Raw genomic sequence first — 13679 nt, 5'->3', positions numbered from 1 at the left:
ATAATAATCAGTCTACTCTCCCTACTCCTACTCTCCCTTCTCCCTCCTCCTCCTCCTCTCCTCTTCCCATGCGCCCCTCGTTTTCTGTTGCCAGACAGACGAGTTCCCCCTTCAACCTTATCTATGTCTGTCCCCTCTCTTCTCTTCCCTCCCCCTCCCCTCCTTCTTCCTTTTATTTTGCTTTACTTCTCACCATCACAGAGTAGATTGAAAAACCGAGGTGTTACATTATCATGTATAAATTGTAAAAATGCAATTACATTATACAATATCATAATGGTAAAAATTACAACATTATACTGCAAAAGACTTTTATTGTGCATGTAAAACTGTAAATGCTAGAAAATTTTTTTTGGATTTATCAATAAAACTTGATTATTCCTAAACATATTTATATTATTATTTTACATGAAATGTTAATTGTGGTCAAGAGCCAAGGAGACACTCCAGCATGAAGTTGAAACTTCTTCCACAGCTGGCCAGCATTCAGACTTAGAAGCTGCCAAGACATTCCAGCAGAATGTCTCTAAGCTTCTCCCGCAGCTGACCATTGCTGGAGATGATGTGTGTGGAGGCATCGCTGATCTTTATTATCACATCTGCATTTGCCTGTAATAGTAAACGTAACAAATTATCTCAACACCCTTTAAACTTTTTTAACCTAAATGTAAAATTCTAAGCAAAGGTAGAAGCACTTAACACATTACTGCATGGCCTGAAGCTTTTGATTCCATCTATAATACGAAGAAATATATATATCTTAGTACCTGAAAGTGCTTAGAGAATAAAAAGACCAGTGTTGAATGTAATGAAATGTCAATGAGCCCTGGGGGCTCCCTGAAACTACTATTTCTTACAGAGTGCCATATTACTGTACTAGGTTCCATCAGCCGTGAAGTTTTATTGGCCTACCAGGAACCAGAGTCAGAACCTGGTCCCCCCCCCTCACAGAGTTGCAGAGAGAGATGCCCTTAATTGATTTGGTTATTCATTTATGCCACCAATTGGGAAAGGCACCCCAGAAAGTCAACAAAAGTCAGCAAAACAAAAAAACAAAACAAACCACTGCTGGCCACAAGCGCCGCCAATAACAACAAAGGAAGCTACACGAGATCCACATCCCAAGAAAGTGCTGAAGCAAATGGGTAGTCATTGAGGAGTGCAAAAGGAAGGCCCCCAGAAAGACCTGCAGCATGGTCAACACTTCTCACCACTAGAGTGTGCAGGTACAATGAAAGCTGTGCAAAGCAGAAAGCATGAACAAAGGACTGCCTGCCAGCCGAGAGAGAGCCCAAACTCAAAAGAGGCCAGGTACATCAAGGAGGCGTAATCTGGGTCCTGCAGCAGGTATGTAAATAGCATCTCCTGAGCCACCACAGGATGGGGACCCAAGAGGAAAGCAACCTCCGGAAAGGATGATCCCAATGGACCAAAAGGCATGTGTAACTGAACCCTGCAGAAAGCCACACTTAAACGTGTACAGAGAGGGAGGGAGGATACAAAAACACCTCCCCCTGCAAATGGAGACCTCCTCTGAGGTAATCAGGATCCATTTTGTCAAAAGGGATACAAGGGCCCATCTCAGACAGGTCCCTCCACATGCCTCGGAAACCTCACTTGAGGGGCCCCCGGGCCAGAGCCAGCATCATGCCCACTGCCCGGGATAGATAAAGCAGAGTCCAAGGCTTCAAAGGAAGGAGGGGCTGGCAGAAAGGAAAACTCAGAAGCCTCGGTGGAACCAGCCAGCTCAACTGCCTCCACACCCAATTTGGAAGGGACAACTCCCCAGAGATAGCCAAGCCACATCCCAAGCTAAACCCAGCCTGAAGGAAAAGGAAGAAGAGGTGCAGATGGCGCCAGAGTGGAATTCACCATTACCTCCAATTCCGAGTCCAAAAACACCAAATGGAGCAGGTCTGGGGTATGCAACCAGGCACATAACCTAGACAGCTGCAACCTTGCAAAATGAATATGCAAAACAGTCACTGCCTGGTAAACCCCAACCTCATCAGTTGGGTCAGAAAGAAGTCACATGGAAAATGCAAACCTCACAAGACTCAGGGCTGAAGGTGTCACCAACCCAGCAGGCAGAGTAGCAGAGACAAAGCGAGTGACTGTCTTTGCATGACACGGATAATAAACAACCCTCAAACTCCCATGAAGCAATAGCAGATTTTTGGGAAGAGGGGGGATGATATCCACAGGATCACTGAAACTGCAGGGGACTTCCGGGGCCTAAGGGGTAAACCAAGCAAGACACTCGACCACTGGGGACACTATGCTGGACCTAAAAGTAAGCCGACAAAACCTGAGTTACACAGCTGTGAAGGCCAGCCTTGGTGTGCTGAAGGCAAGCCCATGAACCACCAGTGCGCCCCACAAGCCAAAGTCACGCCTGACCGGAGACAAGACAGAAGCCATAAGCTTCCTGACTCACTCAGGGTGAGAACCACCATGAGCGAGGAGGACCACTGAGGTCCTCCTGAGGGAGTGACTCCCAAATACTCCACAGAAGATAACTCTGGCAATGCAACAGCATTGCTAAGGAGCACATAGGGAAGGTAACCCTGAGCACCTACAGCTCCAAGCATTCACAAAGTGAGGCTCATGCCTGGCACAGTGTACAGGAACAGCCACCAAGGGCAAACACCACACTACTTAACACTTTCGCTCGGGGATGACGCAGCATTGCGTCATCCGTTTACTGGCGGTAATGCCGGGGATGACGCAGCATTGCGTCATCCACTTTAAAAATTCGCCAAAAATCAGGTTTTTATCCGATTTTTTGGGGACTGGTTTTAAAATGTGCGCCGATGTCTTCCCATTTTCTTTGTTGAGCCTCGTCCCCCTCAGGCTGCTTGGCACACGCCGTGGGCCCATTGTCTTTGCTCCACTGTTGTGACCAATGTCGCTTCCCCTCGCATCTCAAACGTGTGAACATTTCGGCTATTTTCCGTGGCTATATTTCTTACTGCGGCTTTAGAAACTATCTACACTTACTCCACGATGGATAGTAATCATGAACAAGGCCCTTCCAGGAAGAAAATTGCGAAAGAAAGGCTTGAAAAGGGTAGGAATTGGGAGTGTAGCAGGAAGGCCTCTGAGCACTCACTCACGGCTAACACGTGGCCCGTCTTCAACTCGTCGGCGGTTGGAGCGTGACCAGGTTTTTTTTTTTATAGGCTAATGTTCCTCTAGAGAATTTTATTACGAACCCATTGAGACCAAAATGAAAGACCTAGGACAAAAATTGAGGTGACCAGAGTGAAAATAGTGAAAACATTTTATCCCGTTTGCGCGCTCCCGGGTAACTCGTTCGCACTTTCTCTGTTTGCTGCGGGTAATTAGCCGGGCTTTTGGAGTTTATATGCATTTAGTGCTGTAGAGAATTTTATTGCGAACACAATGATACCAAATTTAATCTCGTAGAAGGAGAATTGAGGTGACAAAGTTGAAGAGAGTATACACTTTTCGGAATTAACGCGCGCTTCCGTGACACTCTGGGGCCCATATCGCCCTGTCGAGGGGTGGCGCGCGGGGTGAGCGAAAGTGTTAAGAGGAGCCTACCAAAAGGAGAGGTGTCCTGGGAATCACTGCATCAGTGATAGGATTGACAGCTCAGACCCTGGCAGGGAGTAAAAGCAACTTCTTTTCTCCTCCCCCAAATGAGTAGGGGGAATGAGCTCACGCCAGTTGAAAGTGAATTCAATCATTTGTTTACATAGTTAGGAGGAGTTGATTAGGTAGGTTTTGAGTCTTTGGTGTCTCTTGAAACTAGCAGAGGTTAGTTTTGACTCACTGACTTTCTGGTTGCCTTTCCCTGGTGCAGCCCATCCTCGCATACAAAGATCCAAGCACGTTAATCCAGCCTCCAAATCCACTGTTTATGAATGAAAAGCAGTTTACACATGACTCACAACTGATGATATCCGAACACTTCCAGAACAAATGCTTTGCTCACATCCTCTATTCGTTCCACAATTCTATAAATGCTTCACCCACGTACTTCATATACAAATACTGTAAGACTCCTGGTTAAACCTGGACGACGAGCGGACGTCTGGACAACTCCTCTGCCTGGGAGCCGCCGGATCACGTTCTGTTTTCGCGTTTTAGCTTTTGCTACTGCCGTATGGCATCCCTATTCAATGGTCCGGTTGAACGATGCCTGATGTACATATCGCCTTGGGTCACATGATTGTCGATAGATTTTTTTTTTACATGTTCTGGCTGGTTCTCCCGGCAGGGTGACGATGTACGGCGCCGGCTTGGCCAAGAGGTGCCAGGGGTTGGCGGGTCTTGGTGGGCTCCTGGTGTGCCCTGAGTCGTGGTGGGCGGTTGTCTTCTGCTCTGCCGGGAGACACTGGATGACTTTTGCATTTTAGTTGGGGGCTAAGTTTTTGGCTTTGCTACCCAGTGTTCTCTGTGTGGGGCTGGGCCGGCACTTGTCACCCTGAGGGACTCCTGGGGCTCCCCAATCATCTGCCTGTCTGTGTTTCTTTGCCATATGGCATATTAGTTTCCAGTGATTGGTGTCACTTGTTTCGCGATTTGGCTTGGCGTTTCAGCTTTCCGGGCTTTGCGATTAACCCGTAATGGGTACGCCGGGGCGCATCCGATCCCACGATCGTCGTCGCCCTTAAATCAACAACACCAACAAATATTGTAATTGCCAACAGACCCTAAACACCTAATCTAACCTATGCATAACTATACATAGAAATTTTATGTATAATATTAATTTACATATGAGAGCAAACCAATTTTTTTATTTACAATACTGTATGCTAAAATTGATGACTGTGCCTGGGCAGGACAGCTGCTGCTTTAAACAGCCTAGTGTGAGTATGGGTTGCCCGATGAGGTGGCAAACTGTCACCCTTTCCTGCACCTCTGTCATAGGGTTAGGTTCTGACTCTGGTTCCTTGTAGGACTATACAACCCCACTGCTCATGTGGCCTAGTAGATGGGAACTATCTTAGTGTATAGCTTCATGGAACCACAAGAGTCTCCCACAAAATTTAGGATTGATCATGTTAACACTCAAAATGGTGTGAAGAAATATGGGTTACCAACCAGCGTTATGATGTACACCCCTGTTAGTTCCTCTACCCTGGCATCTGTAAGGCCAGCCTGAGCCAAACGCTGCACCAAGTCATCTACGTTCAAGTTGCCATATGGGTAACAGCGTGGCAACTTGTTGGAGCCTTCTTCATCGCTATCTTCCAAGGGCTGAAATTTGCAAAATTATCATACAATATTTTTCTTGCAGATATGATGACAATCATATTACTAATCAAGCAAACAATCTTAACAAAAACACTCTGCCCTACCACTAATTCTCACTAAAATGTTTACTAGGCAAAAATAAGTAATGCTGGCTAAAGCCTAATAAGAAGATGGCACAGTATTTGAGACATCACACAAGACTGAAAAATAAATATCTACCAACACTTGCAGTAAAATAACTCAATACTTATTATACACACACTCTTAATCAGTTTCTTTATTCAAATCAAAATACAACAATCAGAATCTATTTAAACAGCAGAACATTCAATAGTTGAACTTTAACAGCAATGTCCAAAATTTCCACCTGTATGATGGTATTTTGAATATTGTAAGATGGTATTTTGAATGTTCCAAGATGGCATATTGAATATTTTAGGATGGCACTTGGAATATATTAAGATCCCATTTTGAATATACTGTACAGGACTGTACTGTACTATACAGTACAGTAGTACTGCATTAAAACTTACAAATATTTACTCTACTGCTTTTCTATTTTTATCCAAAACAACATTTCTTCACCCCCTACGGAAGTGGGAAGCAGGGGTAATAATGATGATGATGGGTTCTTTAATAACAGAGAATTATCGTAAACTATAGTAAATCACATCACCTTCATTTCCTTTCATAATCAGTAAGCCTGTGTGTATCACTATCTCACCTCAATGATGACTATAAAATTACAAAAACAACCTTCACCAGCCTTGTTTATTGTATTACACGTGCTCGCATCTGGAGCCCCCATCACCAGTGTCACTATGCTTCTAGTTATCTCCTCATACATCTCGCTCCTCGTACATTCCACTCGTCGTACATTCCACTCCTCGTTCATCCCACTCGTCGTACATCCCACTCATCGTACATCCCACTCCTTGTACATCCCACTCCTCGTACATCATACGAGGATGTAAAATCATTGTCAAATACCTTCAAAACATATTTGTTATCCTGGATGTGAAGTGCTGCAGTAATTGTTGCCGTGTTGAGCCCAGGCCTGATGGTGCTGGGGTTGAGGGAGAGTGCCAAGTCTGCGGAGAGACTCATGGTCTCCAAGCGGCGGTGGATCCCCAGGCTCAGTACCTGACACTCACTGTACGTCAGTGGCGTTTCGTCCTGCGAGTCAACACATACAGTATTTCTTTCTAACTGCATTACAGTGCTGTTTTTTGTATTTTGCTTTGTGCAATTCTTTATTGCTACAATGTTTAATTGTTATTTCTTACCCAATGATAAAAGTATAATATTGAATAAATGCACATTATATAAGGAAATATTTCTATAACATTTGAGTGTCACATTTGCTCAAGAGCTACTATAGAACTCTGGCTCCGTTATGCAAAGTTTTTACTATACATTTGACACCAGCATTATGAGGTCAAGTACTTGATGGTGGAGAAATTTAAACAATCGTCTAGAATAAATTCCATCTCAAGAAATATTATAGCCAATATCACTGGGAAGATATAGATGTGGTGAAAGTATAGGCTGAAGAACAGGTGAGGGGTGAAAGTAGCCAAGTAGCCACAGACATGGCAGTGGAAGAAGTAGTAATAAAGATGTGTGATCCCGTCCTATTGGACACCGCGGGTATTAATTTAGGGAGCAGCTAAATGTAATAGCTCAGAAATATATGCCATATCTCTACTCAACTGCACTCTTGACACCAAAGTTAATCATTATTATTTACATAAACTATCCCTACGATTACATTAATACAAATTTTTAGCTATACAGTACAACTGTTTAGGTAATTATAAATTATAGAAGGGTATTCATAAAGCAGAGATAAATGCACCAGAGTTTTCTGAAACATGAGCAACACTTACCAAATTGAGCATGAGATCTGTGCGGTGTGGTGCGTTACTCGGGGGATGCAGGTACACGTCTGGCACCACTATTTTGCCCGGTTTTAATTCATTGATCAGTTTTCTTGCCTGAATAATTAAAAACAAAATAAAACATCCGCATGCATGTATGTGTGTGTGCATGCATGGGGCTAAATTTGCATGTGTGTATACTTTACTGAAGTTACTTGACATTTTCTTGAATAAAATATACATTTATTTGTTGATGTTTGAAAAATGAGTTACCTATGCTCAATCTGCAATTACCCCATCTCAAAGGATCTATACTTAAAAAAAAAATCTACCATACACTCAATCTACATGGAACTGAACTCAATCTGTTAAATTTGTTATATCAAAAGCAGTGCACTAGCACTTCAAATAAAAACCCAGTATTGAATCTTATGAAATACAGTACAGTAGAACTTCGAGTGATGACCGGCTCAAATGGCGACCAATTTGGGTAACGAATGCCCCAATCGCCGACAATTTGTCTCGTTAGGCAACCGCTCGTTTGAATAATGTCAACACCACACTGTGGGATTGCGGGCTGCTTCTCGCACATTCTCAGACGCCTCCGTCAATGCAAATAAATTATTTTTCTTTGTTTAAAGATGCTATTGATCCTGGAATGTTGCAAAGCATTGACTTTTTTGTAGAAAAACTAAATTAATTTTTTTAAAGAAAGAACAAATGACAAAAAGGTTTGTTCAGTGTTTGTCAGGTAGGCTGCTCCACGTTTCTTAAAAAAAAAAAAAAATGAAAAAATTAAGAATATTGAAAAACTGAACAAATGTCAAAAAGGTTCGTTTGGTGTTTGGCAGGTGGGCTACTCTATGTTTCTTAAAAAAAAAATATAAAAAAAAAATAAAATAAAGAAAAGTTGAAATAATTTGAAAAACGGACAAATACCGTAAAGATTCGTTCAATGTTTGTCGGGTAGGCTGCTCCATTATAGAGAAATAAATGAAAAATACAAAACAAATGGAACACATTTGAAACACAAAGATTGTCATAATGGAGCAGCCTACCTGACAAACACTGAATTAACCTTTATGGCATTTGTCCGTTTTTCAAATTATTTCAACTGTTTTATCTGTGGGAGCCCCTACGGCTCCCTAGAGCTTATCGGGCTAATGTATGTTATGTTAGACCGGGACATTAGCTATGGAGTTCAGACCTACCAGGGACCAGCGCCAGAACCTGGCCCCTTCAGAGAGGTTTCAGGGAGCAATGGCCCTGGAAAACCTCATATGGTTGGGGGTTTTCCTTATCTGCCATCGACCGGGGTTAGGCACCCAGAAAGGTAGGCGTAACAAAACAAACCCCACATGGTAAGAAACTACAACAAAAACCGAACAGAGAGGTAGAAAACTCCCTACAATCCCAAGGAAAACAATCAAACAATCAATTTACTGCCACGCCGGTCATCCGCGCAGCCCTCCCCTCCCCTGTAGGGGGAGCGGGGGAGCCCGGACCTCACCACGCCGGCTGCCTTCAGTTCCCAAGCTAGTGTCAACCGGGATAGACGCTTCTCTGGCCTTAAATTCCTTGGCGGTGTTTGCCTCATGTGGCGTTCTCTGCTGTTTTTGTGTGGTGTGCGGTGGTCAGGAGACTTCATCAGTGCCGGGGCTGCATGCGCCTAGGGGCTTCCTTCCCTAGGCGTCCTGTGAGTACTGCCCTTGCGTGTCAGGGTTATCTTCTCTGGGGAGTTCGGGAACCGCTCCCATAGGGGTTCTTGCTGCTCGGTATTTGCCTCGCCCTTGGGGCCAGCTGGGGCTTGGGGCCCTTGTTTGGAATGGGTAGGGAGTGGTATTGTGCTGGTTAGGGCATCAAGGTGTTGCGCGGCATGCCACCTAAGCGGCGACCGGTTCCTGTTGCTCTGGGGACGGTGTACTTTTGCGGGGTTTTTCTTTTGTTTTGTTTTTGTTTGCCTGGTGGAGGTTCTGCCTCGTGGGCCCATAGTTCCCCTGGTATTGTTTTGGTGGCCCTCTGCTAGGCCCCCGTGCTTGTACACGTCCCAGGGGTTTTCAGTATTATCATTTACCCTTGTTTTGTTTGGGTTTCTTAACTGGTTAGCAACACCTTGCCCGGGCTTCCCGTAGTTGTTAACCTACAGGCCCTGGAAACCCGTCGGGGCTCGGGTACCCATGGATGCGTCTCCCGAGTTCCAGCCTGCCTTGTGCGGGTTGAAGGTTGCAGTGTGCCTTTGTCTCAGGGTGACAGTCACCTGTTTTGCCTCCGTCATGCTGCCTGTTGGGTCAATGACACCTTTGACCCGGAGTCTTGCGAGTCATATTCTCTCCTTGTGCTCCAGTTTTACTCTGAGGATGTTCCTATTAGGGTACAGGCAGCATCAGCGTTGCATGTTAGGTTTAGGTTATTGCAACGCGCTAGGTTGGTTTCCCACCCGGATGCCCCGAGGCTGCCCCGTTTTGGCTTTAGGGACCCTGACCTGGGGGCGTTGGTCGCTATGGCTTTGGCTCCAGCCGCGCCCTCTGGTCCTTCCCCTGTGGTTCTTCCTGCACCTCCCCCCCTGTGTCCGGCTCTAAAACGTATGCGGGTTTCGGCCTTGGCACAGGGTTTAGTTGGTAGTGAGACTCGGGCTGCTTTGGGGGCTGCCCCATCTGGGTCGGGGACGGAGGCATTTGAGCCGGTTCCTCCTGCCGAGGCTTCTGGGTCCCACCAGCAGACCCCCTTCTTGTCTGCCTTTCCCTTAGACTCTACCTTTTCTTCAGGGTAGAGGGTTTGGAGGACGGCTCTGCCCCGGGTCCCGACGTAGGGGATCCTGGGGCTGGAGAGGAGTCGACCTGGGGGCCTTGGGCCCCCCTGTGACCCCGCTTGGGTGCTTTTGCCTTCCCCGCGGGGTTTATTGTTGCTGGGGGAGGGGTTTTCTTACCCTCCCTTTCCCTGTATGAGTATGATTTGGGTTCGGTTCCGGGCGCCTTTGGGTACCTCGGCTCCGTCTTTCCAGGGGTTTGCTACTTCCCGTATCTCCGCGAAGGTGGCTCGGGAAGCTCTTGCTGCATACCTCTTGCGAGACCCGGGTTATGCCTCCCCAATGGATCCGTCCTCGTTTGAGTTCGGTTCTTCTTCCCGTTTTTGGGTGCGTTTGGAGGTTCTGGAGTCTTCCTGGCTGGCAGACTGCCCTTTCTTTTCGTTGGGGGCGTGGCATGGGTTCTGTCGGACCCGCACGCTTGATTGGCGGGAAACTGCTACTTTTATGCAGGTTTACCTGGGGAGCGAGTTTGAGCACCTTAATTCGTGCTTATTCGCTCCAGTGCTTTCTCGGGATGTTGGCCTTTCCCAGCTTCACGTGCAGGTTCCTCAGCTTTCGGCTTCATTGGTTGCGGAGGAGTTGTGCTCCCGTGGGCATTTGGCTTCGGTCTTGCGTTTCTTTTCCCTTCTCGAGCTCTCTTCTGCTTGGCGTGAGGAGGATGTGGGAGCGTTGAGTGAAGGGCCTTCGTCCGGGGAGCTGTCTTCGGCAGCTAGGGCGTCGGCTGCACTGTTGAAGCTCTTTGCGCCTATCCTGAAGGAAGCGGTGTCTCTGTTTTCTGCTTCTCGCCTCGCGTGCCGTCAGGCTGTGCTTGCCCTCTCTTTGGAATCCGCTTGGTTTGGCTCTTAGGTTTTCGTCTCGGTTTTGTCCGTTGCTGTTTGCAGAGACTGTGGTCTCTCAGTTTCTGCATGCGGCTTCGTCTAGTTGTCGTCCTATGGCGGACTTGTCGATTCTCCTGAGCGGTCGTTCTCGGCAGTTTCGGAGGGGTCGTGCCAGGCTTCCGGGTTCCGCTGGTCGAGGTGGGCTATTGGTGCCAGTTTCTGAGCCGTTGTTCCCTTCGGGGCCAGCGTCGTCTGGTCGGTGCAGTGATCGCCCTGTTTGACGGTTGGGTTCTCGTAAGGGGCGTCGGACTTTCGCGGTTTGCCCCGTTGACGGAGCGATGGGTGGGAGGCTCGCTCTGTTTGCCCACGCTTGCTCCCACGATTTGTGGGCCTTTTCGGTCGTATCATCCGGCCTGCGGTGGCGTTGGGCGACTCGTCCTCCTTTGGGGGGTTTGGGGCTAACAGGGCAGGTTTCTTCTGCGCTTCGTCAAGTCGTCTTGGAGTGGGTGCGCTTGGGCGTGGTCGAAATGACTACGTCCCTCAGGTGGGTTTCCTGCCTGTTTCCAGTGCCGAAATGGGACTGTGCGGATCTGAGGTTCATTCTGGACTTGTCCCGTCTGAACCCCTGGATTCCTTGCCCCTCCTTTTGGATGACTACTGTCTCAGGTCCGGCTTCTGTTGGAGCCAGGTGTCTGGATGGTGTCCCTGGACCTCAAGGACGCGTATTGGCATGTTCCTATTCATCCGGGGTTCAGGGACTGGTTAGGTTTCATAATGGGGCGTCACGCTTACCGTTTTCGATGCCTACCTTTTGGCTTGAATCTGGCACCTCGCGTTTTCAAGCGTCTGACCCGGGTTATGGTGACCCATCTGCGTCTTCTAGGGATTCGGGTTTTGGCCTACCTCGATGAATGGCTAGTGTGGGCTCCCAGTCGGTCAGCTTGTCTGCTCTCCAGGGATATGGTTCTTTCCCAGCTCGCCAGGTTCGGGTTCCTGGTGAACTGGAGGAAGTCCCATCTGGTTCCGTCCCAGGTTTGGACCTGGTTGGGTCTTGTTTGGGATTCTCGGACCGCTTCCTTGTCTCTCCCTCCAGAGGCGTTGCGGCGGCTGCGGGACCGCCATCAGCTGTTTCTGAAGGGGTCCCGGGTCACTCGGCGGATGCTCAAGCGGTTGTGCAGGAGTCTGAACTTCGCCGTGCTAGTCTACCCGCCGGGTCGGGTTTGACTTCGGCGTCTGTTTTGGTTCCTTCAGGGACGTCCTTTCCGCCTCTCTCGCGAACGTTGGGTTCGTCCTCCGGGGGGTCTTATGTCGGTTGCTGCATCACCGGCTTCCTCTTCGGGCTTTTCGGGGTTCGGTGCCTTGGCGCCTTCCCGACGGACGCGTCGTCTCTTGGCTGGGGCTTTGTGACCAGTGCTCACCAAGCAGGCCAGGGACGGTGGGGTCCGTCCTTCCGTCGGGCTCACAGCACGGTTCAGAAGTTCGCGGCTGTCTGGTTCGCGCTTCGGAGGATTCGGGTCGCTCGGGGATCGACCATTCGCCTCCATTCGGACTGTTCTCCAGTGGTTCATTGCCTGAACCGCAGGGGTTTTCTTCGGTCCTTGGCTCTTTGGGGTTGGTCCCTTCGAGTGGTTCGTCTGCTGGATTCTTGGGGTTTGGCTCTCCGTGCGGTTCACGTCCGGGGAGTGTCCAACGTTCTGGCGGACGGTCTGTCTCGCTTCCTCCCAGCGACTATAAGAAATATTGCTGGAACAACCGTGGACATCTTCAAGAGAAAACTGGACGGTTTTCTAAGAGAAGTTCCGGATCAGCCGGGCTGTGGTGGGTATGTGGCCCTGCGGGCCACTCCAAGCAACAGCCTGGTGGACCGGACTCTCACAAGTCGAGCCTGGCCTCGGGCCGGGCTTGGGGAGTAGAAGAACTCCCAGAACCCCATCAACCAGGTATCAACCAGGTTTTCAAGTATTAACTCTCTTACCTTCAAGTGTTTTTTGTCCAGCACAGCCACTCCTCCTCCCTTCCTAGTTTTCCTGTCACGTCTCCAAACTAAATAGCCCCTTGGGAATCTGACTTCTTTTAATATATTTCCTTCAAGTTTCGTCTCTGATAATGCGACAATATCTGGGACCTTACCTCTTAACATGATAGGGGTATAATATCCTTTCTTCCCCACAGGTGCATGTAATTTTGAAAAAAAAAAAAAATATTTTTTCTTCCTAACCTGTTAATTTGTGTTCACTGATCATGGGAAAAATAATAAAAAAATCGTAAGTGGCATATATTGCCCCTATTGGGCGGGGAAGTCTGGCAAATTATAGGCGCTGACTCAGCGTGCGTCCCAGGCGGTCTGTTGCTCGCCAGCTGTCAGGCCGGAGTTGCCACAAAGAGATAATTAGCTAATTATTTCAATGTATCTGATTGATTTTTCATAGTTTTTTTCCTGTAATATTATTCAATAGTGTGTAGTGTGATATATTTATATACTAAAATGAGTGAATCATTGCTGTACTCAAAAATATGGTGTGCATATTATTGATTCAATTATGTTCATCAATCAGTGAACAAATACTTTGTCAGTTATTACACTATAAGCACAGGTTATATATAAGTATCTGCATGTTTTGTTCACTATAACGAACCACTAAGTAGCTATTATGAGTAAAAAAGTAACGAGGAGTGACCGCCGTGTACCAGCCAGCCACTCCCGCCCTCCCTCAAGTCATATGACTCACCCACAGTCTCCTCCCACAATACTGTTTTTGCTATAATTCACTATATACAGACGTTATATATAAGTATCTATATGTTTTGTTCACCATAACTGTACATCTAAGCTTGTATGGTGAGTAAAGGCACAAAGACGTAGGACCTCACACAGTCAGCTGATGGCTGCCGCCCTCAAGGCCAGACGCACTAATATTTCTCCTCCAACAATACTGTGTGGTGTTA

General features: G+C 47.4%; 1 protein-coding gene across 2 annotated transcripts in view; it reads right to left on the bottom strand.

Annotated features, from left to right (window-relative positions):
- Nucleotides 1–294: 294 nt before the first annotated feature.
- The window catches only part of IntS9 (integrator complex subunit 9), a 103798-nt gene continuing 90413 nt past the window's right edge, over nt 295–13679 (bottom strand). For both annotated transcript variants that reach the window (XM_045743066.2, XM_069334351.1), the window contains exons 11-14: nt 7119–7226; nt 6220–6405; nt 5077–5232; nt 295–609 (exon numbers count right to left, since the gene is read on the bottom strand). In XM_045743066.2, coding sequence (XP_045599022.1) covers nt 493–609; nt 5077–5232; nt 6220–6405; nt 7119–7226 — 567 coding nt within the window. In that variant the 3' untranslated portion in view covers nt 295–492. The remainder of the gene's footprint in view (nt 610–5076; nt 5233–6219; nt 6406–7118; nt 7227–13679) is intronic.

The sequence above is a fragment of the Procambarus clarkii genome, chromosome 31 (assembly GCF_040958095.1).
Source record: "Procambarus clarkii isolate CNS0578487 chromosome 31, FALCON_Pclarkii_2.0, whole genome shotgun sequence".
NCBI lineage: Eukaryota > Metazoa > Arthropoda > Malacostraca > Decapoda > Cambaridae > Procambarus > Procambarus clarkii.
The sequence above is the reverse complement of the archived record's forward strand: the minus strand, read 5'-3'. Positions and strand labels throughout refer to the sequence as shown.